At 38.3% G+C, this 21,698-nt stretch overlaps 1 protein-coding gene across 5 annotated transcripts in view; it reads left to right on the forward strand.

Annotated features, from left to right (window-relative positions):
- CPAP (centrosome assembly and centriole elongation protein) overlaps window positions 1–21,698 on the forward strand; it is a 58,745-nt gene that overhangs the window by 29,804 nt on the left and 7,243 nt on the right. For 3 of the 5 annotated variants that reach the window (XM_081292153.1, XM_081292155.1, XM_081292154.1), the window contains exons 10-16: window positions 10,502–10,744; window positions 15,128–15,212; window positions 16,262–16,329; window positions 16,534–16,644; window positions 18,410–18,550; window positions 18,637–18,721; window positions 18,809–18,929. In XM_081292153.1, the coding sequence (XP_081148279.1) occupies window positions 10,502–10,744; window positions 15,128–15,212; window positions 16,262–16,329; window positions 16,534–16,644; window positions 18,410–18,550; window positions 18,637–18,721; window positions 18,809–18,929 (854 nt within the window). The remainder of the gene's footprint in view (window positions 1–10,501; window positions 10,745–15,127; window positions 15,213–16,261; window positions 16,330–16,533; window positions 16,645–18,409; window positions 18,551–18,636; window positions 18,722–18,808; window positions 18,930–21,698) is intronic. The other 2 variants (XM_081292156.1, XM_081292157.1) reach the window with 2 other exon arrangements.

Here is a 21,698-nt window from a genome sequence, read left to right on the forward strand (position 1 = left end):
GATTTTGATGTTGTATCGATGTTCTCATTTACTTCTAAGAATTTTTTTTTAATTTTATTTTTTATTTTTTAGTTTTCAGTGGACATAACATCTTTGTTTGTATGTGGTGCTGAGGATTGAACCTGGGCCGCACGCATGCCAGGCAAGCGCGCTACTGCTTGAACCACATCCCCAGCCCTTCTAAGAATTTTTTAATCTCTTCCTTGATATCTTTTGCAACTCATTGTTCATTCAATAGTGTATTATTTAGTCTCCAGGTGTTGGAAAAGCTTTTATTTTTTGTTTTATCATTGATTTCTAATTTTATTCCATTGTGGTCTGATAGAATGCAGGGTGGTATCTCTACTTTTCTGTATTTACTAAGATTTGCTTTGTGGCATAACATGTGGTCTATTTTAGAGAAGGATCCATGTGCTGCTGAGAAGAAAGTGTATTTGTTCGTTGGTGGATAATGTACTCTATATATGTCAGTTAAGTATAAGTTATTGATTATATTATTGAGTTCTATAGTTTCTTTGTTTAGCTTTTGTTTGGTAGATCTATCTAGTGGTGAAAGAGGTGTGTTAAAGTTACCCAGAATTATCGTGTTGTGATCTGTTTAACTCTTGAACTTGAGAAGAGTTTGATTGATGAACATAGATGCTCCATTGTTTGTTATGCTTGTTGATGTATGGTTCCCTTAAGCAGTATGAAATGTCTATCTTTATCCCTTTTGATTAACTTTGGCTTGAAGTCTAGTTTATTTGACATGAGGATGGAACCCCCTGCTTGTTTACGTAGGACATGTGAATGGTATATTTTATCCCAACCTTTCACCTTCAGTCTGTGGGCATCTTTTTCTATGAGATGAGTCTCTTGAAAGCAGCATATTGTGGGTTTTTAAAATCTAATCTACCAGCCTGTGTCTTTTGATGGTGAGTTTAATCCATTAACATTTAGGGTTATTATTGAGATATGATTTGTATTAACGGTCATTTTTGTTTATTTTTGGTATTTAGCTTGACTTGGTTTCTGCTTTGGCTTTTCTTTTATTGTAGTTCTTCCCTTTGCAGGTTTTCATTGTTGTTTTTCATTTCCTCCTCATGGAATATTTTGCCAAGAATGTTTTGTAGTGCAGGCTTTCTTACTGTGAATTCTTTTTTTTTAAGTTGTTGATAGACATTTATTTTATTTATTTATATTTATGTGGTGCTGAGGATAGGACCCAGTGCCTCACACATGCCAGGCAAGTGCTGTACCACTGAGCCACAACCCCAGCCCTCTTGCTGTAAATTCTTTTAGCTTTTGTTTATCATGGAAGGTTTTTATTTCATCGTCAAATTTGAAACTTAATTTTGCTGGATATAAGATTCTTGGTTGGCATCTATTATCTTTTAGAGCTTTGGTATATATTGTTCCAGGATCTCCTAGCTTTGAGAGTCTGGGTTGAAAAATCTGAGATTCAAATTGGTTTCCCTTCCTTATTCTGGATGCTAGGCATTTTCATTATAATGTGTCTTGTTTGTAGAGCTGTTGTGATTTTGTACATTTGGTGTCCTATAGGCCTCTTATTTGATTTTCCAATTCATTCTTCATTCTTGGGAAATTTTCTGATATTATTTCATTGAAGATATTGTGCATTCCTTTGGTTTGAATCTTTGAACTTTCCTCTATCCCAATAAATCTTATATTTGGTCTTTTGATGGTATCCTATAATTCTTAGATGTTCTGTTCATGGTTTTTTACCATCTTCACTGTGAGGTAACTTTATTTTCAAGATTGTATATTTTGTCTTCATTGTCTGAGGTTCTGTCTTCCAAGTAGTCTAGTCTGTTGGTGATGCTATCTATTGAGTTTTTAAATTGGCTTATTGTTTCTTTCATTTCAAGGATTTCTGTTTGTCTTTTTTTCAGTATCTCTTTTTCTTGAAGTAATCTCTTGCAACCTATTTGCTTTCTTATCTCTTTGTTGGTGTGATCAATGGTTACCTGTATTTGCTCTCCTATTTCTTTGTTAGAGTAACTGATTTTTGCCTGTTGTCTGCTCACTTAGGTCATTTTTTAATTCCCAAATCATTTTAGTTATGTATATTCTGAACTCCTTCTCTGACACTTCTTATCTATGGACTCTATTGTTGTAGTATCTTGGTTTGTTTGGGACACTTTCCTCCCTTGTTATTTCCTCCCATGTTATTTCTGTGTGCCTTCCTCTCTTGCAGTGTAGATCTGAGGTATTACAGCTTCTGCTCTATTGTCTTATAGTGTGCCTACAGGTTATCAATACTTCACTTTTAAGGGAGAGGTCAATATTTTAGTATTCAGTGTACCCAATGTGCAGCCATATATCAGCTTCTCTTTTTACGTTTACAGTTTTTCACTATAAACAGAAATGATGAGTTTGGTTATCTTCAGCCATATAATTAATAGGTTTGTGTATAATGGTTTACAGTTTCTGATGGTGGAAGAGGAGGTCTGGGGGGCTGGCTGAGATGTTTATGAGGTAGGATGTGAGAATATGGATGTATAGATTATATGACTAGTAAGAGGATAATCAAAGGAAGTTGGCTGTTAGTAGGAGAAACAAGAGATAGGCAACCCCATGCAAGACTCTCTGTTACCTCAGCAACAGGATAACTGTTTGCACCCCTACTAGAGAAACCTTTGGTGCAGCCCGGCCACAGGGGCCTTGATGACGTCTTACGAGGTCTTTATTGTTGGTTCTTGGTAGAAGTGGCCATATGCTAGTTTTGTGGCAGTGGCAACCTCAAGCCTGTATGTTTCCTGATATTGGGCCATGGAGCCACGCTTTGGTGAATAAGGAACCCCAGCGCGGGTTGACTCTCCATGTAGTAAAGGGGTGGCTCTGCCTCCAGGCTGTGAGTGCGGGGTGGGCAGGTGGGCTCTGCCTCCTAATTAGTTTTTTTATGTAGTACTGGGAGCCCAACCCAGTGCCTAATGCATGCCAGGCAAGCGTTTTACCATTGAGCCACAACTCCAGCCCTGGCTCCTTATTTTAAACACTAGTAGATTTTATTTAAAAAAAAAATATATATATTTATTTATTTTAGTTGTAGGGGGACACTATACCTTTATTTTTTATGTAGTGCTGAGGATCGAACCCAGTGCCTCATGCATGCCTGGCAAGCACTCTACCACTGAGCCCCAGCTCCAGCTCCAGCCCCTAAACACTTAGTAGTTTTGAGTTTTTTTCTTTCTTTTCTTTCTAATGTTGTGTGGCATCCTTGATTAATCTCTGTACACCTACAGCTTTAGTTACTGCATACAATGTTGTTCAGGGTCTTTAATTCTATTAGTTTATTTTTGTGGGGAAATAACAGTTGCTAATATGTTTTGATTAATACTTGGTTTATTAGGTTTTGACATGCTAGTAAAATTTTTTATTTTAAAAGATAATATAAACAAATCCCATTCAGTAGATACAAAAAGATGTATAGTGAAATCTTTCTCTCTTATTTTGGCCTTAGCCACCTGATACACCTCTTTTTTATTCTTTTTAGTTATATATGACAGTAGAATGTATGTTTTTTTTAATATCTATTTTTTAATTGTAGTTGGACAATACCTTTTATTTTATTTATTTTATTGTTATGAGGTGCTGAGGATTGAATCCAGGGGCTTGCACATGGTAGGCAGACACTCTACTGCTGAGCCATAACCCCAGCCCAAGTAGAATGTATTTTGACATATACACAGAATATAACTTCCCATTCTTGTAGTTGTGCATAATGTGGAGTTACACTGGCTGTGTATTCATATGTGAATATAGGAAAGTTATGTCCACTTCATTCTACCGTCTTTCCCATTCCCACTCCCCTTCCTTCCTCCCATTCCCTTCTGTCCAATCTGAAGAACCTCCACTACCACCACCCACCCATGCACCTCCATTGAGACTCAGCATCCACTTATTAGAGACATCATTCAGCCTTTGGTTTTTTGGGATTGTTTTATTTCACTTAGCATGATAGTCTCCAGTTCCATCCATTTACTGGAAATGCCATATTTTTTTTGTTCTTTATGGCTGAGTAATATTCACTGTGCATATGTACCACATTTTCTTTATCCATTCATCTGTTGAAGGGAACCTAGGTTGGTTCCATAGCTTAGCTATTGTGAATTGAGCTATGAACATTGATGTGGCCATGTCACTATAGCATACTGATTTTAAGTCCTTTGGGTATATGCTGAGAAGTGGGATAACTGGGTAAAAGGGTGTTTTCATTCCAATTTTTCTGAGAACTCTCCAGAGTGCTTTCAAGAGTGGTTGTACTAGTTTGCAGTCCCCCCAGCAATGTGTGAGTGAGTGTACCTTTTCCCCCACATCCTTGCCAACATTTATTGTTGCTTATATACTTGATAATTGCCATTCTGACTGGAGTGAGATGAAATCTCAGTGTAGTTTTAATTTTCAATCCTCTAATTGCTAGTGATGTTGAACTTTTTTTTTTCATGTATTTGTTAACCATTTGTATTTCTTCTTCTTTGAAGTACCTGTTCAGTTCCTTTGCCCATTTATTAATTGGATTATTTGTTTTGTTTTTTGAATATGCCTCTTTATAACATTTTTTATTGTAGAAAATTTCAAATAGTACATATTTTATCCCTCTCACCCTTCTCCATTCTTTTTTGTTTTTTAATGTGTAATATTTAAAGTGAATTCCCCATTCAGTCATTTCATCTGTGAATACTCAAGTATGTATCTCTGAGAAAAGACCCTTTTAGAAAAATATAATTACATGCCTTTATCATACCTAACAGCCTTAATATCAATGATGACTGTTGTCCCTGGGTTTTTTCTTTTATATTAATGGTAGAATATTGACATCTTTCTGTATTCAAAAGAGCATCATCTTTATTTTACCATTGTGTAGAATTGCAATGTAAGTGCCATGACTTATGTTACTGAACTTTTATGTTATTTTTGTTCCTTTTCTATTTAAAGAAGTACTATACCAAGTAACCTTGTACATATATCATTCTTCTATTTGCTCATTCAACACTTGGTTATTGAGTACCCGTTGTGTAGCAGGCACATATCAGGAACATAGTAGTGAATGAAATACTTCAATCCCTATCCTTGTGCCCATGTAGCTCACAAACTTGAGTTTATCTGTGGGCAGTTTCCTAGAAGTGCAATATCCAGGTTAAATGGTGTGAGCACAAAATATATTATCTAATTCTTCTTCTATACATATGCCAATTTTAGATTCCACTGTCAATTCTTCAGGGTGTGTTTTTGCTCTTTGCATAATAAAGATTAAAAATTGATATTAAACTTAATTTCTTTTAGTCTTACAGTCACACATTTATTATGGCTTTTTTGGTAAACATTTAAAATACTTAAATAGTTAAAACATAATCAAATATAGAAAACTTCTATTATAAAATTGAAAACTATAACCAATTCTAAAATACTTGCACAATGAATTTGTCATTTCATTTTTCTTGTTTCTAAATCTCCTGGGATTAAAGCAATAGTTATTATTTAAAAAAAAACATGTTTTGGTGTAGGTGGACACAATACCTTTATATTTTTATGTGGTACTGAGGATCGAACTCAGTGCCTCAAAGGTGCTAAGCAAGCGCTCTACCACTGAGCCACAATCCCAGCCCGCCATAGTTATTTTGATACTTGTTATATCAAATAAATCTTAACAGACCCAAAAAGAAGAAAAAACATCTCTCAGACCACTAAAGTTTCAAGATAGATCAGCTTAGGACCTGATCACCTCTTCTGAGTTGATTCAAATCAAGTTTTTGTAGTTCTGCTTTACTTTGTTGTAAAAATAATATATGGGCTTTACTTTCTTGAAACCTGATGCCTTTCCCTTGAATAATGTATGCTTTTGTTCTATGAGGCTCTGCTGTTCAGGCTGTTAGCCATTAGCTATGTGTGGCTATTTAGATTTAAATAAATTAAAAATAAAATTAGTCAGGTAGTCCCAGTTATTTGGGAGGCTGAGGCAGAAGGATCACTTGAGCCCAGGAGTTTAAGACCAGCCTGGGCAGCATTGTGAGGCTCCCATCTTAAAAAGGAAAAAAAAAAGAAAAGAAAAATTAAAAGTTCAGTGTCTTAGCTACATTTCAAGACTTAAAAACCATATTGGACAGTATAGGGCTGGGCCTGCCATCACTGCAGGAAGCTATGGGCATTGTTCATCAAAGCTGTGTTTGGAGACAAGGGGTTGGGTTGGGTATTTTTCCTATTTTTCCTTTTTAGGATGTTAGATATTTACAATTTTGATACTCATTCTTGAACCCTTTCTGCTTTTTTAGCATGTCTGACTTCTGGTGTTAATTAAGCATTGGGTCCTTTTCATACTGGATTAATCATTAATCATGTATGACTGTGTATATTCATTATTTTTTTCTGCTTTTGGATGGTTCCTTGTTTTTCGTACACTATTTGGCTTATTTATAGTAAGTACCAATTCACTGAACACTTCTAAGCACTGGGGAATTGGTAATATAAGATATCTCTGTCTTCTTGGAATTTACATTCATCATTGTTGTTTCTTAACCTCTCACAAAACCAAGTTGCTCTAATCAATTGTAAAGTTTCTTGTCTGATAATCAAGTGGTCCCAACTTGACCAGTGGGAGCCCCTTTGATTGTAATGGCTTCTCTGCCCTTTAATATACCCCTGAAGTTTTAGAAGTCTGCCTGCTTTTTGTAACAACTGGTTATTTCACACCGTCTGGTCTTGGCTTTTTTTTGTTTTAAATCTTCTCCAGCTTTGGCATCCTATCATCTGCACATTAGGGGTGTCTGATGACTGGCAGTGGAGAGGTGCCTTTCTCAAGTCAGCAGTTCACCCACTGACCCATGTAGCTCTTATCTCATTTTCATGGAGTATGAGATTTTGTCAATAAGTCACCACTGATAACTAGCCATGTCTCTGCTGAACCTCCTGTTTTCTTCCTATACAATTAAATCTGGCTTCCTGCCATCTACTCTGAAATTGCACCTTTTGAGGATTCTGTGACTGCTCCAGTGTAAACCTCATGGTGAAGTCCCTCTGGGATGTGGCTTACCAGCATCCTTTGCCTTCTCATCCGTAAGCCTCATCACTGTTTGCCTCCTGTGATACCTGAAGCTGTGGGTTTCTTATAACCTAGATTACTGCAAGGCTCAGATTCTATTGCTTTTTCCTCTCTTGAATTGAGGGGTGCATATGGCAACAGCAGAGGCAGTAGAAGTGTCAGCCAGAGGCTTGGCCTTCCCTAATGTGTTCAGTTTATTTTCCAGGTTTATGTTAACATTTATCTGTTGAAGGTCCAACTTGCATCCTGGCCTCAACTGCTGTGACTGGTTAAGTTTGTCCAGCTGGCTGCCGGACACTTCAGTCTCAGCATGTTCACAAGTCGCCTCCCAACTGTCCTTCCCTGTGCATAAGTCAGAGACCTAGAATCTTTCTCCAGGCTTCTCATTCTCTTTTACTCTATACTCTTCTGTCAGTAAAGTCTACCCCAATTCAAGTTGCTACCTCTGAGTTAATAGATTTACTAAGTGCCTGGCCTCAACTCTTGCCCTGTTCATGTGGCTTCTTTCCTTAAGGAAGGAGGCCATGTCTTCTCTGTGCTCAGACTTTTTGATGCCTCTGCTTCTTTCTTACTATAAAAGCCTCAAGTTCTTACATGTCCTGGCCTCTCTTCTCTTGAAGCTTCTTGTCCTCCTGATGTTCATTTATCCCCCTTATTGCCCTGTGACTTTTGCCTGGCATCCTCCTTTTCTTGGAGGTGATACCAGGGATTGAACTCAGGGGCACTTGAACACTGAGCCACATCCCCAGCCCTATTTTGTATTGAGACATAGGGTCTCACAACTGAGTTGCTTAGCACCTTGGTTTTGCTGAGGCTGGCTTTGAACTTGAGATCCTTCTGCCTTAGCCTCCTGAGCCACTGGGATTATAGGTGTGTGCCACCACACCTAGCCTGGCACCCTCCTTTTGATAATCTGGGAGCAGAGAGGCTTGTCCTCCATCTATTGCAGGCTTGTGTTGGGGATACACATCATATTCACAACTGTGCTTTCCTGCTCTGCACATGCATATCCCATTACCCTTACCTGTGCTAATATTCCCCTTGAGATAGTTTATCATGAGGGCCTAAGCATGTGTTGTGTGTGTGTGTGTGTGTGTGTGTGTATGTTTGTTTGTGTGTACTGGGAATTGAATCAGAGGGTGATTTGCCACTGAGCTACATCCCCAGTCCTTTTTTTTTTTTTTTAATTTTGAGACTGTCTTGTTAATTTGCTGATGGTCTTACGAAATTGCTGAGGTTGGCCTCAAACTTGGATCCTCCTGCCTCAACCTCTTAAATGGCTGGGATGTGTTACTCTTAATATTCCAAGGACCTTTAATGGTGCCTGAAAGTAGATATTTTGTAAATATCAATTGCTTTTGAAATCTTAACCCATTTAGACTTGTTATCATTTTAGTATTAAAAGTCTATTTTCCTGTATAATAAAAATGCTTTTGAGAAATTTCTCACTTGTTGGTTATATTCTATAATTTTTTACATAAGGAATTTGATGTTCAGGAGCTTTTGAGGCATTCAACTGGGATTAAAGCTTTGACCTTAATAAGTCCAATTCTGTGCTGTTGATGGTATAGCACTCTTGAAGGAGAGAGCTTTGAACCCTTGTGTCATTCTCTCTCCTACAGGCTACTTTATTGGCTGTTGTGTGGCCTAGGCAATAGATGGGGCCAAGTTTCTGAGTGTTTGTGCACATGTTACTGAGGTGGTCAGGGCTTTTGATGACTCAGCCCCCTTGCTGAGGGATCTCTTGTTTCTGCCAGTGCTCCTTTCTCTCAGTGCTTGGTCACTTCCAGCAAATTGCTTGTGCTCCATAGGTGACTGATCTTACCTTGTTCTGACATCAGTCTTTTTTTTTTTTTTTGAATATTTTTTTTTAGTTGTTGATGGACTTTTATTTTATTTTTATTTTTATTTTTTAATTTGTTTTAATTAGTTACACATGACAGTACAATGACCTTGACACATACATTTGAAGCAGCTGGGATATAATATCTCATTTTTCTGAGTATACAGGTTGCAGAATCACATTGGTTATGCATTCACATATATACACACAGTAATAATAATGTCTATTTCATTCTACTATCCTTCCTATCTCCCCAGCCCCTTCCCTCCCATCACTTCTCTTTACCTAATCTAGGGTAACATTATTCTTTTTTTTTTCTCACATCTTCATACATGTATTTTGTATAACAGTGAGGGTCTCCTTCTACCATCCATGCAATTCCCTTTCTCCCTCCCTTTCCCTCCCACCCCTCTTCCCTATGTAGAGGTAATCTTCCCATGCTCTTCCTCTCTTCCCCATTTTGAGTCACCCCCCCTTATATCAGAGAAGATATTTGGCATTTGTTTTTTTTGGGGGGGGGGATTGGCTAACTTCACTTAGCATAATCTGCTCTAATGCCATCCATTTCCCTGCAAATTCCATGATCTTATTATTTTTTAGTGCTGAGTAATATTCTATTGTGTATATATGCCACATTTTTTTTATCCATTCATTCATTGAAGGGCACCTCCACAGTCTAGCATTGTGAATTGTGCTGCTATAAACATTGATGTGGCTGTGTCCCTGTAGTATGCTCTTTTTAGGTCTTTTGGGTATAGTCTGAGAAGAGGAATGGGTCAAATGGTGGTTCCATTCCCAACTTTCCAAGGAATCTCCATACTGCTTTCCAAATTGGCGACACCAATTTGCAGTCCCACCAGCAATGTGTGAGTGTGCCTTTTTCCCCTGCATCTTTGCCAGCACTTGTTGTTTGTCTTCATCATGGCTGCCATTCTTACTGGAGTGAGATGGTATCTTAGAGTAGTTTTAATTTGCATTTCTCTGATTGCTAGAGATGATGAGCATTTTTTCTTAGCAGTGCTAAGAATTGAACCAAGTGCCTCACACAAGCTAGTAGGCAAGCTCTCTACCACTGAGCCACAACCCCAGCTGCCCGACATTAGTCTTGATTTCTATTTGTCTACTTGCACATTGCTTCTACACATTTCAGTAGTTTCTTTACTTATTTAGTTAGGCCATTGAAAACTCTGTTAACACCCGTGTCTTCCAATGAATTCCATATAAAATCAGTTTTCAGGTCAGGTTGTTTTGACTTTGGAATCAGTATACCCTTTATCAAAAATTTTCCTTCTGTTTATGAATTCCTATAATTTTTTCTTTACCAGGTATTGCTCATAGATCCCTTTCTTTTTCTTTCAATTACTGTCTTTGGTTAGGCCTTTATTATCTCATGCCATGTTATTACAGTCAGCTTCTAAGAGGTGTGGTCTCTGCTTTCTAGAATTGTTAATGATATAAAGTGAAAGTCTCACCTGATTCCCTATTCCTTTCTCCAAATATCCAGTCATTTATTGACTAAGCCTTTTCTGATGTTGGTTTTGGGCTATTGTTTCATTGATGTGTCTCTTTGGTCCTTTTACTTTTAAATCTAATTTTTTTTTTTTTTTTGCTGGGGAGAGGCTTTGAAACAGCAAGTAGCAGATTTACAAGAAGATTTGAAAAGAAAGGAAGCAAAATGGTCAAGCACACACGGTCGTCTCAGAAGCCAGATAGAAACGTTAGTCAAAGAGAACACGGATCTCCGGGAAGAGATAAAAGTGATGGAAAGATTCCGAATTGATGCCTGGAAGAAAGCAGAAGCAATTGAGAGCAGCCCTAAGGCCTACCAGTGTATGACTGCCACAAAAAACGATGAGTCTGTGGTAGGTTTTGGAGTCTAGCTGGTTTTGTGAGGTCAGAGGGTGATGGTAAATATTCAAGCATTCAAATTCATAAAGACAAAGTGGAATGGTAGATGCCAGGGACTGGAGGACAAGGAGTTAGTATTTAGTGGGTTAAAAATTATAGATTTATAAGATCACAAGGTTATAGAGATGGTTGGACAACTGATGTTATACAACAACAGTGTGAATGTACACTGAAGTGTACCTTTAACAATGGTTAAGATGATGAATTTTAGCTGGATGGACATGGTGCATGCCTGTAATACCAGCCACTTGGAGCCTGAGGCAGGAGGATCACAAGTTCAAGGCCAGCCTCAGCAACTTAGTAAGGCACATTCTCAAAATCAATAATTTAGCTCAGTGGTAAAACACCCTTTTGTTCAATTCCTAGTACAAAAACAAAAAATTCGTGGATTTTTAGGTTATGTGTATTTTACCATAATTAAAATTCTTTTGGGGGCTGGGGATATAGCTTAGTTTGTAGAGCAGTTGCCTAGCAGTGCAAGGCCCTGGGTTCAGTCCTGTATGCTTTGCTATACAGTTACTTGACAAATTTATTTTATTTTATTGTACGGGAGATTTAACCAAAGGGTGCTTTACCATTGAGCTGCATTTCTAGCCCTTTTTGTTTTTTGAGACAGAGTCTCACTAAGTTGCTGAGGCTGGTCTAGAACTTGTAATCCTTCAGCCTCAGCCTGAGGTCACTAGAATTACAAGTCACTAGAATTACAGGCAGTCCGCCCAGCTCAAATTTATTTATTTACTTATTTTAATTTTTTAAAAAATATTTTTTAGTTGTAGATGGGCATAATACTTTTATTTATGGGGTGCTGAGGATTGAACCCAGTGCCTCACATGTGCTAGGCGAGTGCTCTATCACTGAGCCATAACCCCAGCCCTTCATATTTATTTTTATACTTCTTACAAAGGAGGAAGGAGGTATTCTACAATAGGTTAGATAACCTCAGTTTAAAAGATCCAAATGTATGTCAGGTTTTTGCAGTCACATACATAGGCTTCTTTCTTTCTTTTTTTTTTTTTCTTTTTTTTTTTTTAAAGAGAGAGAGAGAGAGAATTTTTTAATATTTATTTTTTTAGTTTTCGGCGGACACAACATCTTTGTTTGTATGTGGTGCTGAGGATCGAACCCGGGCCACACGCATGCCAGGCGAGCGCGCTACCGCTTGAGCCACATCCCCAGCCCTAAAGGCTTCTTTCTAATCAGGGTACTGGTCTTTCATTTATCTATGTGAATAACCAGGCTGTGGCAGGCATATGGGGGTACAGCAGTGAGCAAAACAGACAAAATTCCTTGCCTTCATGGAATTAATTCTAATATCAGCAGAAAGATTTTAAATAGAATAGATTAATAAATGTGTGGTATGAAATAGTGATGGGACTAAGGGGAAAAAAGCAAGACTGGTGGAGATAGCTGTTGGGGTGTGGAGCATGGGGTACTACCATTTGGATAGGATAGCTGGATAGGATTCCTTACTAAAGAAGAATGGCTTGCAGGAGGAAGCAAGGACATGCTGCGAGGATAAGGCATTGGAACTGAGTGGGAGAGCTGCTGGGGACAGAACTGGAGGGAGATGGAACATGTTGGGTTCACTAGGCCCTAACAGGTTCATATGAGCACTTGGGCTTTTCTTGAGTGAGTTACAAGCCCCTGGGGGCTCAGGGTGGCCTGCCCCTTTATTTTAGTAAGCTTACACTGTCTGCTGCAGACTGAAGGAATAGATGGGAGGGCAAAATGGGCCTTGTCAGGAACACAGTTAGGGATTGTTTTGATGGTTGGTTAGCGGCACTGGAAGATCTGAAGTGGACTAGATTTGTTGATGAACTGGTACAGGAATGTGACAGCAAAAGAGGAGTTAAGAATAACTTCCCATCACTGTTTAGTTTGCTTTTGGCCTAATGGAGCCCAAAAGAAACCTGAAGAAAAGCAAGTATTTTCAGGGAGTATGGCTACTAGGAGCTCAGATGTTGTCAAGGAAGTAGGAAATACTGTCTAGCCATTATGTGGAGATGCTGCTGTGGCATTTATACATATGCTGTGGGTTGCCCTTGGGGTCTTCTGAATGTGTGCTGAAGCATTAGGCCAGGGGAGACCACTGGGGCTGTGAATGGATAGGGAAGAGCTAGCTCTGAAACAAGGGATGAAGAGAGTGAACAGCCTGACAGCAGGTAGAATGGAGGCCAGTGTGGTGTCCTGAGGCAAATGAAGAAAGTACCTTGAAGAGGAGAGTTCCTTACTATATAGGTTGTTGCTGCAGAGTAAGGACTGAGACCAGCCATCTGATTTACCAAATTGAGATAACTGCGGTGAGCAATAAATCTGTTGTCTTGGAGTAGTGAAGGTGAAAGCCTGACAAGAGAGAATGCAATACAGTTACAGACAAAGCCCAAGAGCTCTGTGGTGAGGTGTGTAGAGGCTGAAGAGAAGGATTTTTGTGTTTTTTAAGATAGGAAAATGAACAGATGAGGACAAATGTGTATGTTTATGGTATTGATTCAGTGGAGAGGAAGACGCTGATACAGGAGAAAGTAGGGGAATGTCCAGAGTGGCATCTTGGGACAGATGAGGGGTAGGTCTGGGAATGAATGGAGGGTTGGTCCTGGCCAGGTATAGGCTGCTGTACCTGATGACAGGCTAATGCTGGTGGCAGCTGGTAGTAGGTCCCCTCTAAAGCTTTAACTTTCTCAGGGAAGCTGAAGCATGCTCATTAGCTGAGGGGGGTGGAGGAGTAGTTGTAGGAGGTTGAAGAGGAAGGAGAAAGTGAAAAGTAGTTGTCTGAGTGGAAAGCAGGAGGATTGTGGAGGTAGGGAGGCTGATTCAGGGCTTTACTGGGGCCTACCTGGGTTAGAGACTATAAGTGAAAAGACAATTTTTTTTCCTTCAGTTTTTTGGGTGTAAGGTGGCAGAAAATTATATTTTAGCAAACACATGGTCACACAAGTGAAAGCCAAAATAAGAGAGGTATGTGGAAGTTGGCAAGACAAGAGTGACTACAGTGAACCATGAATTTAAACTGTATTAGAAGGCATAAGGCTACAAGGTACTGAGGACATCACAAAAATATATGAGTTAATGAACTGTTAGGCTGTGCATTGTCAGTGTCAGTTTTAGAGGAATGAGATATAGAACGATAGATGGGTGGTAAGGAAGTGGCATTCTCCTTTACTCCACTAACACTTTATTATGGAACTGCACCAAAATAGAGAACAAATGAAGACTAATATGATTGTTAGTCAGCTTTCTGTCTCTGTTACAAAATATCTGAGATAAACAATTAAAAGGAAGAAAAGTTTATTTTAGCTCACAGCTTTATTCCATGGTCATTTGACCCCATTGTTTTGGGCCTGTGGTGAAGCCAGACATTATGGTGGGGAGTATGAGTTGAGCAGAGCTGCTTACCTCGTGGTAGCAGAGAAGTGAAAGGGTAGAAGGATGGGTCCCAGGTCCCAATATTCCCTTCATGGACCTACTTCCCCCAATAGGCCCCATCCTTAAGTAGTTTCCACAACCTCCCAGTATTTCTCTTATCTGGGGACCAGGCCTTCAACACATAAATTTTGGGGGGGGGGGACATTTAAGATCTAAATCATAACATTAAACACCTGAAAACTCACTTAGAGTTAACCACCATGAGCACTTTGTTGTACTTTTGTATATGTTTTGCTAAGGTAATTTGAAGGTAATCAAGGCGTCTAATCCTGAAATATATTAGCATTTTATTAAATGGCATTGAGTTTTTAAAGGCTAATTAGTTGGTGGAATGCCCCACCTTGTGGACCTTTGTAGGTGGAATGCCCCACCTTGTGGATCTTTGTAAGTGGAATGCTTTGAAATTCTGATTTTTGCACTTAGCTGGTAATTGTGGGTATTGATGATATTCATAATGTCAGATTCTAGGGTTTGCTTATTGGGATTTCTAGCTGAGGCAGGACAAAATATAGATTCAGGGAGTAAGGTCAAGACAGAGCAGGGAGGTCTCATCCTAGTGGTAGGAGCTCCAAGTTCAAGATTGTGAATTCTCAGGGAGAGCTAGGTTTAGCCTTTGAGGGTATGACAGCTCCTGGAAGAGGCTGACTGATCATGAGGCCTGTGCTCACCTCACTGATTATGCTCTCTGACATGGTATTTTGAAGAATGAATATATATAAAAGGAATATATGTGTACAGTTCATTCCTAGATGACAGGTAGGTCACTTCAGCCTACTGTGATAATAAAAAAATGAAAACAAGAATAAACAGACTTATAGTGTTCTTATCACTAACTTGAGTTTTGCTAGTTTCACTCAGTTTACTGATGTATACACTAACACTCCTTTTATATTCAATTATCTCTAATACTTTAGAACCCATCTATTCGATTTCAAAAGAGCCACATTTCTTCAGGAACCCAGGTAGAAAAATGTAAGAAAAATTATTTGCCAACACGAGGTAAGAAGATGCATGTTTTTTAAATAAAATATTTCAGAATTTAAAGAATGGAGAATTTATAACCACTTTAAGAAATAAAACATTATAGATATAATTGAAGCCCCTGTACATCATCTACAGGTAGTAATTCCTGATAATATTCTGTACTTTTCTTTTTATTATTTTGCTACATTGTGTTCATAAATTGATATAACATATTTTATATTCTGCAATTTGCTTTTTTTCTCTTAGTATTTTAAGATTTAAGTACATTGATACTTAAAAACTCTGGGTGACTGATTTTAAGAGCTCTACAGATCCCACTGCATATTTCCACAGTTAAGTGTCCCTGTTGCTGAGCATTTAGGTTCCCCCAGGTTTGCAGAATGATATACAGGGCTACAGAGTGGGCCCTGTTGATATGGCTTTTCCAGGGTATGTATCAGGAGGAGGATGCTGGGTCATGTTAAGAGTGTGTGCACTTATTTTTATAATGTATGGGTTACATGATTTACTGTGCTGGCGATGACCTAAAAAGCTTAGGCTGCTGCCACTTGAACATACTGGTCAAGCCAAATTCTCTTTATTCTTGAATGCCTCTTTTATCTGTACCCCACACCAGCCTCTTAACAGTCCTTGTTGATTGTCTTTAGAATACCATGGGTCTGTTATTTCAGCCCTTGTTTCTTCCTCTGCACTGTGTATCCTCTGAAAACAGATATTGTCATTGTCTTTATTGGTCACTGAAGCCATAAGTACTTGTATAAATATTGGAATTCATATAATGGTAAACTCCTACAAATCAGTAGAGAAAAATACTAAGATTTCCTTAGTTAAAGGATAAAGGACAATAGTTCACAAAAGGATACAAATTAAAGAAATGTTTGACTGTATTTGTAAGTTTTAACATTAAAAAAAATTTTTTAATTGTAGATGGACATATTGCCTTTGTTTATTTTTATGTGATGCTGAGGATCGAACCCAGTGCCTCACATATGCCACTGAGCTACAGCCACAGCCTCTGTTTTAACATTTTAAATTTTGAAACTAACCCTTTAATTTTATCCTAGCAGGGAATCCATCTCAAAGATCCAAGTCTGTACCTGTTCGTGATTTAGGCAGCTCGGATAAAGGACAAGTAAATCTTTTTTAATTTTTGTATATTCAAATAGATTACTCAGGCTTGATATTGATGTTAAGTTTCTAAACTAGTATAAGGGAGGCTTTTATTTAACATTGTATATTTAGCACCGAGTACTAGTCCTAGAACCCTATAATGGTAGAAATCTGTCTTTTGGAAATAAGTGTATGTTTAAGCTGCTTGAAATGTCTTGTCTTACAGGCTGCCTTGCCCAGGGAGCCACTTGAACTGGTAAACTTCCCAGATTCTGAATATAAAAAGAAGGAAGAAAAAGAAGAAATTCAGGGAGAAATCAATCATCCTGATGGAAAGGTTAAAAAAAAGATACTGAATGATTTAAAAAATAAACATTGGCTAAAATAGAGTGGAATGCTTAGATTATAAAATATGGTCATGTGTTGCATAATAACAGGGATCCATTCATCTGTGTTGTTAATGATTGTATCATAATGTGAACATTAGAGTGTACTTATATAAGTCTAGATGGTCATATATGTATAGGACCTCTGGGTCCTATAATTTTAGGGCTGTGATGAACAGAACGTTTACTCAAGATTAAATGAAGCACAAGAGAAAATGATGCAATCAAAAGATGCATTAAGCAGATTTATGAGGCTGTTCTTGGTGGAACATGCACATTGCTCACAGTAAATTTATAAGTAGGAGTATATGCTAAAATAACAGTAAAAAATGTAGAGAAAGTATATAAACTGGTAAAATAGTTATCAAGTATTACATATTTTCCATAATCATATATGTTTAATTTTCTGTACAACCATCAGTGCAGGTTTGTTTACACCAGCATCACCACTAACATGTAATGCCATTGCACTGTTACCACCTCTACATTGCTAGGTGATAGGATTTTCCTGTTGCATTATCATTATGGGAGAACACTGTCCTATGTGTCACCCATCATTGATGGAAATGTTATCATGTGGTACTTGACTGTAGTTGATTTTTTTTTTCGCCCCCTCAATACTGGGAGTTGGACTCAGGGCCTCTATGCATGCTAGACGAGTGCTGCTGAACCGCTGAGTTATACTTAGCCATTTAAAAAAAAAATTATTTTGAGACTGGGTTACACTAAGTTGCTAGGCTGGTCTTGACCTTGTGATATTCCTGCCTCAGTCTCCTAGGTAGCTGGGATTAGTGGTTTAACTTCAGGACTGTAGGGGCTTGAACATTTGGACTGTAAAAAATGCTCAGTGTGTCTGTCATATGCATTTAGTTGCCATTTCTAGTTTAGTGATATAGCAAAAGAAGGGAATACACAGTCCCTTTTATAACCTGTGCCAGAGCTAAGCCTTTGTAGTTCATTCTAGCCCTCATCTTTTGCAGCCTTTCTTATGTTGGTCCTGACACAGGGGCCTCTCTCTTCATTCTAGCCTACATAGTTTGAGTCTTGTGCTTAGGAAAGTTGACTGGATATACCCAGCTGGGTATGCCCATTGAATGAGGAAATGAAAAAGGGTTATAAACAAGGTCTGCATATTGTAGAGAGGTGTGAGGGCTTTTTTCCCCCCTTTAGTTTTATGCAAAACCTGCTTTTTCAGATAATCAAATCTGATACATTTGAATTGAAATTATAAGACCAAAGTTTAGTCAGTGTTCAACTTGAACAAGAGGACAACAAAGAATACAGTCAAAAGATTTTGATTTTCCAGAAAGTAACAAATCATTGATATAAGGAAAGGTTTTCTATTTTATTAGAGAATTCCAGCTAATAAATGGAAAAGGAATAAACAAATTGAAAAATCACCAGTTTGAAACCTCTAATGAAATAATGGATCTTCTTTACTTTTTTAAAAAAAATATTTATTTTTTAGTTTTAAGTGGATGCAATATCTTTATTTTTCATTTATGTGGTGATGAGGATTGAACCCAGTGCCTCATGCATGCTAGGCGAGCACTCTACCACTGAGCCACAACCCCAGCCCCAAATCTTTATACTTTTCAGACAATGTTTTACTTTTTATTATGAAAGATTTCAAAGCAGGCACTTAGAATTTGGCATATTATGGTTATGTGGTCTCAGGAGGAAATCTTACCTACAGATAATCTTGTGTTCTTTTAGGTGGAAAAGGTTTATAAGAATGGGTGCCGACTTATACTATTTCCCAATGGGACTCGGAAAGAAGTAAGCGCTGATGGCAAGAGTGTTACTGTTAATTTCTTTAATGGTGACGTGAAGCAGGTCATGCCAGATGAAAGAGTGGTATGTTTTCCCAGGGATGTTTTCTTTAAGCTCAACCATTTGAACCATCTTGGGAAAAAGGGCTTCCTGACCTTATGTCTTTACAGATCTACTACTATGCTGCTGCCCAGACAACTCACACTACATACCCAGAAGGACTTGAGGTCTTACATTTTTCAAGTGGACAAATAGGTACAAACTTGCTCTATCCTCCTTTATTGAATTCTTCCCTTTCTTTAAAAATAAAATAAAAGATTCATGGTAACCTTTTTAAAACAGAAAAACATTTCCCAGATGGAAGAAAAGAAATCACGTTTCCTGACCAGACTATTAAAAACTTATTTGCTGATGGACAAGAAGAAAGCATCTTCCCAGATGGTACAGTTGTCAGAGTACAACGGTATGGCATCTGTTAAATTTGTTTCCAGATTCTGTTTACATGGTTCAACTTTTACTACCATAGGATTTTTAAAAATCTAAAACATTTACTTATGTCATTCAAAATTTCAGTGAGATCAGAGAACAAAGTTAAAGACTTAGAGAGCAGGTGAATCACAGTGTTAGCATTTTGAAGTTAAAAATAGTGAGAAATAAATCCAGGCATGGTGGCACCCTTCTGTATCCCAGCAGTTCGGGAGACTGAGGCAAGAGGTTTGGGAGTTCAAAGCCAACCTGGCTCAAAATAAGAAAAAGGCTGGGGATGTGGCTTAGTGGTTAAGTGTCCTTTGGTTCAGTCCCTGATACCAAAAAAAACAAAACCCAAGAAATAGTGTCAGGTAACATGTTGTCAAGTTTAGAGTTGAGTCTACACAATATTTCAGGAAAGGGGAATGACAAGTAGTTGTTTAAAAGTAAGTTTTTGTGCTGGGAACCATGGCGCACACCTGTAATCCCAGTGACTTGGGAGGCTGAAACGGGAGGGAGGATCGTAAGTTCAAAGCCAGCCTCAGCAAAAATGAGGTGCTAAGCAACTTGGAGAGATGCTATCTCTAAATAAAATACAAAATAGGGCTGGGGTTGTTGCTCCAGTCGTAGAGCACTTGCCTAGCACGTGTGGGTTCAATTCTCCGCACCGCAATATAAGTAAATAAAGGTCCACCAACAACTTTTTTTTTTTTTTTATTGTTGGTCGTTCAAAACATTACATAGTTCTTAATATATCATATTTCACAGTTTGATTCAAGTGGGTTATGAACTCCCATTTTTACCCCGTATACAGATTGCTGTATCACATCAGTTACACTTCCATTGATTAACATATTGCCATTCTAGTGTCTGATGTATTCTGCTGTCTATCCTATTCTCTACTATCCCCCCTCCCCTCCCCTCCCCTTTTCTCTCTCTACCCCCTCTACTGTAAATCATTTCTTCCACTTGTATTATTCTTCTCTTACCCCTCATTTCCTCTTATATGCAATTTTGTAAAACCCTGAGGATCACCTTCCATTTCCATGCGATTTCCCTTCTCACTCCCTTTCCCTCCCACCTCTCATCCCTGTTTAATGTTAATCTTCTCAAGCTCTTCCTCCCTACCCTGTCCTTGGTTACTGCCCTTATGTCAAAGCAGTCATTTGGCATTTGTTTTTTAAGGATTGGCTAGCTTCACTTAGCATAATCTGCTCTAATGCCATCCATTTCCCTCCAAATTCTATGATTCTGTCATTTTTTAATGCAGAGTAATACTCCATTGTGTATAAATGCCACATTTTTTTTATCCATTCATCTATTGAAGGGCATCTAGGTTGGTTCCACAATCTTGCTATCGTGAATTGTGCTGCTATGAACATCGATGTAGCAGTGTCCCTGTAGCATGCTCTTTTAAGGTCTTCAGGGAATAGACCGAGAAGGGGAATAGCTGGGTCAAATGGTGGTTCCATTCCCAGCTTTCCAAGAAATCTCCATACTGCTTTCCAAATTGGCTGCACCAATTTGCAGTCCCACCAACAATGAACAAGTGTACCCTTTTCCCCGCATCCTCTCCAGCACTTGTTGTTGTTGGACTTCATAATGGCTGTCAATCTTACTGGAGTGAGATGGTATCTTAGGGTGGTTTTGATTTGCATTTCTCTGACTGCTAGCGATGGTGAGCATTTTTTCATGTACTTATTGATTGATTGTATGTCCTCCTCTGAGAAGTGTCTGTTCAGGTCCTTGGCCCATTTGTTGATTGGGTTATTTGTTATCTTATTGTCTAATTTTTTGAGTTCTTTGTATACTCTGGATATTAGGGCTCTATCTGAAGTGTGTGGAGTAAAGATTTGTTCCCAGGATGTAGGCTCCCTGTTTACCTCTCTTATTGTTTCTTTTGCTGAGAAAAAACTTTTTAGTTTGAGTAAGTCCCATTTGTTGATTCTAGTTGTTAACTCTTGCGCTATGGGTGTCCTATTAAGGAATTTGGAGCCCACCCCCACAGTATGTAGATCATAGCCAACTTTTTCTTCTACCAGATGCCGTGTCTCTGATTTAATATCAAGCTCCTTGATCCATTTTGAGTTAACTTTTGTGCATGGCGAGAGAAAGGGATTCAGTTTCATTTTGATGCAAATGGATTTCCAGTTTTCCCAGCACCATTTGTTGAAGATGCTATCCTTCCTCCATTGCATGCTTTTAGCCCCTTTATCAAATATAAGATAGTTGTAGTTTTGTGGATTGGTTACTGTGTCCTCTATTCTGTACCATTGGTCCACCCGCCTGTTTTGGTACCAGTACCATGCTGTTTTTGTTACTATTGCTCTGTAGTATAGTTTGAAGTCTGTTATCGCTATACCGCGTGATTCACACTTCCTGCTTAGCATTGTTTTTGCTATTCTGGGTCTTTTATTATTCCATATGAATTTCATGATTGTTTTATCTATTTCTACAAGAAATGCTGTTGGGATTTTGATTGGCATTGCATTGAACTTATAGAGAACTTTTGGTAATATCGCCATTTTGATGATGTTAATTCTGCCTATCCATGAACAGGGTATATTTTTCCATCTTCTAAGGTCTTCTTCTATTTCTCTCTTTAGGGTTCTGTAGTTTTCATTGTATAAGTCTTTCACCTCTTTTGTTAGGTTGATTCCCAAGTATTTTATTTTTTGGGGGGATATTGTGAATGGAGTAGTTGTCCTCATTTCCGTTTCAGAGGATTTGTCACTGATATACAGGAATGCATTTGATTTATGCG

The sequence above is a fragment of the Spermophilus citellus genome, assembly GCF_964194105.1.
Source record: "Spermophilus citellus genome assembly, chromosome: 1".
NCBI classification, from domain to species: Eukaryota; Metazoa; Chordata; class Mammalia; order Rodentia; family Sciuridae; genus Spermophilus; species Spermophilus citellus.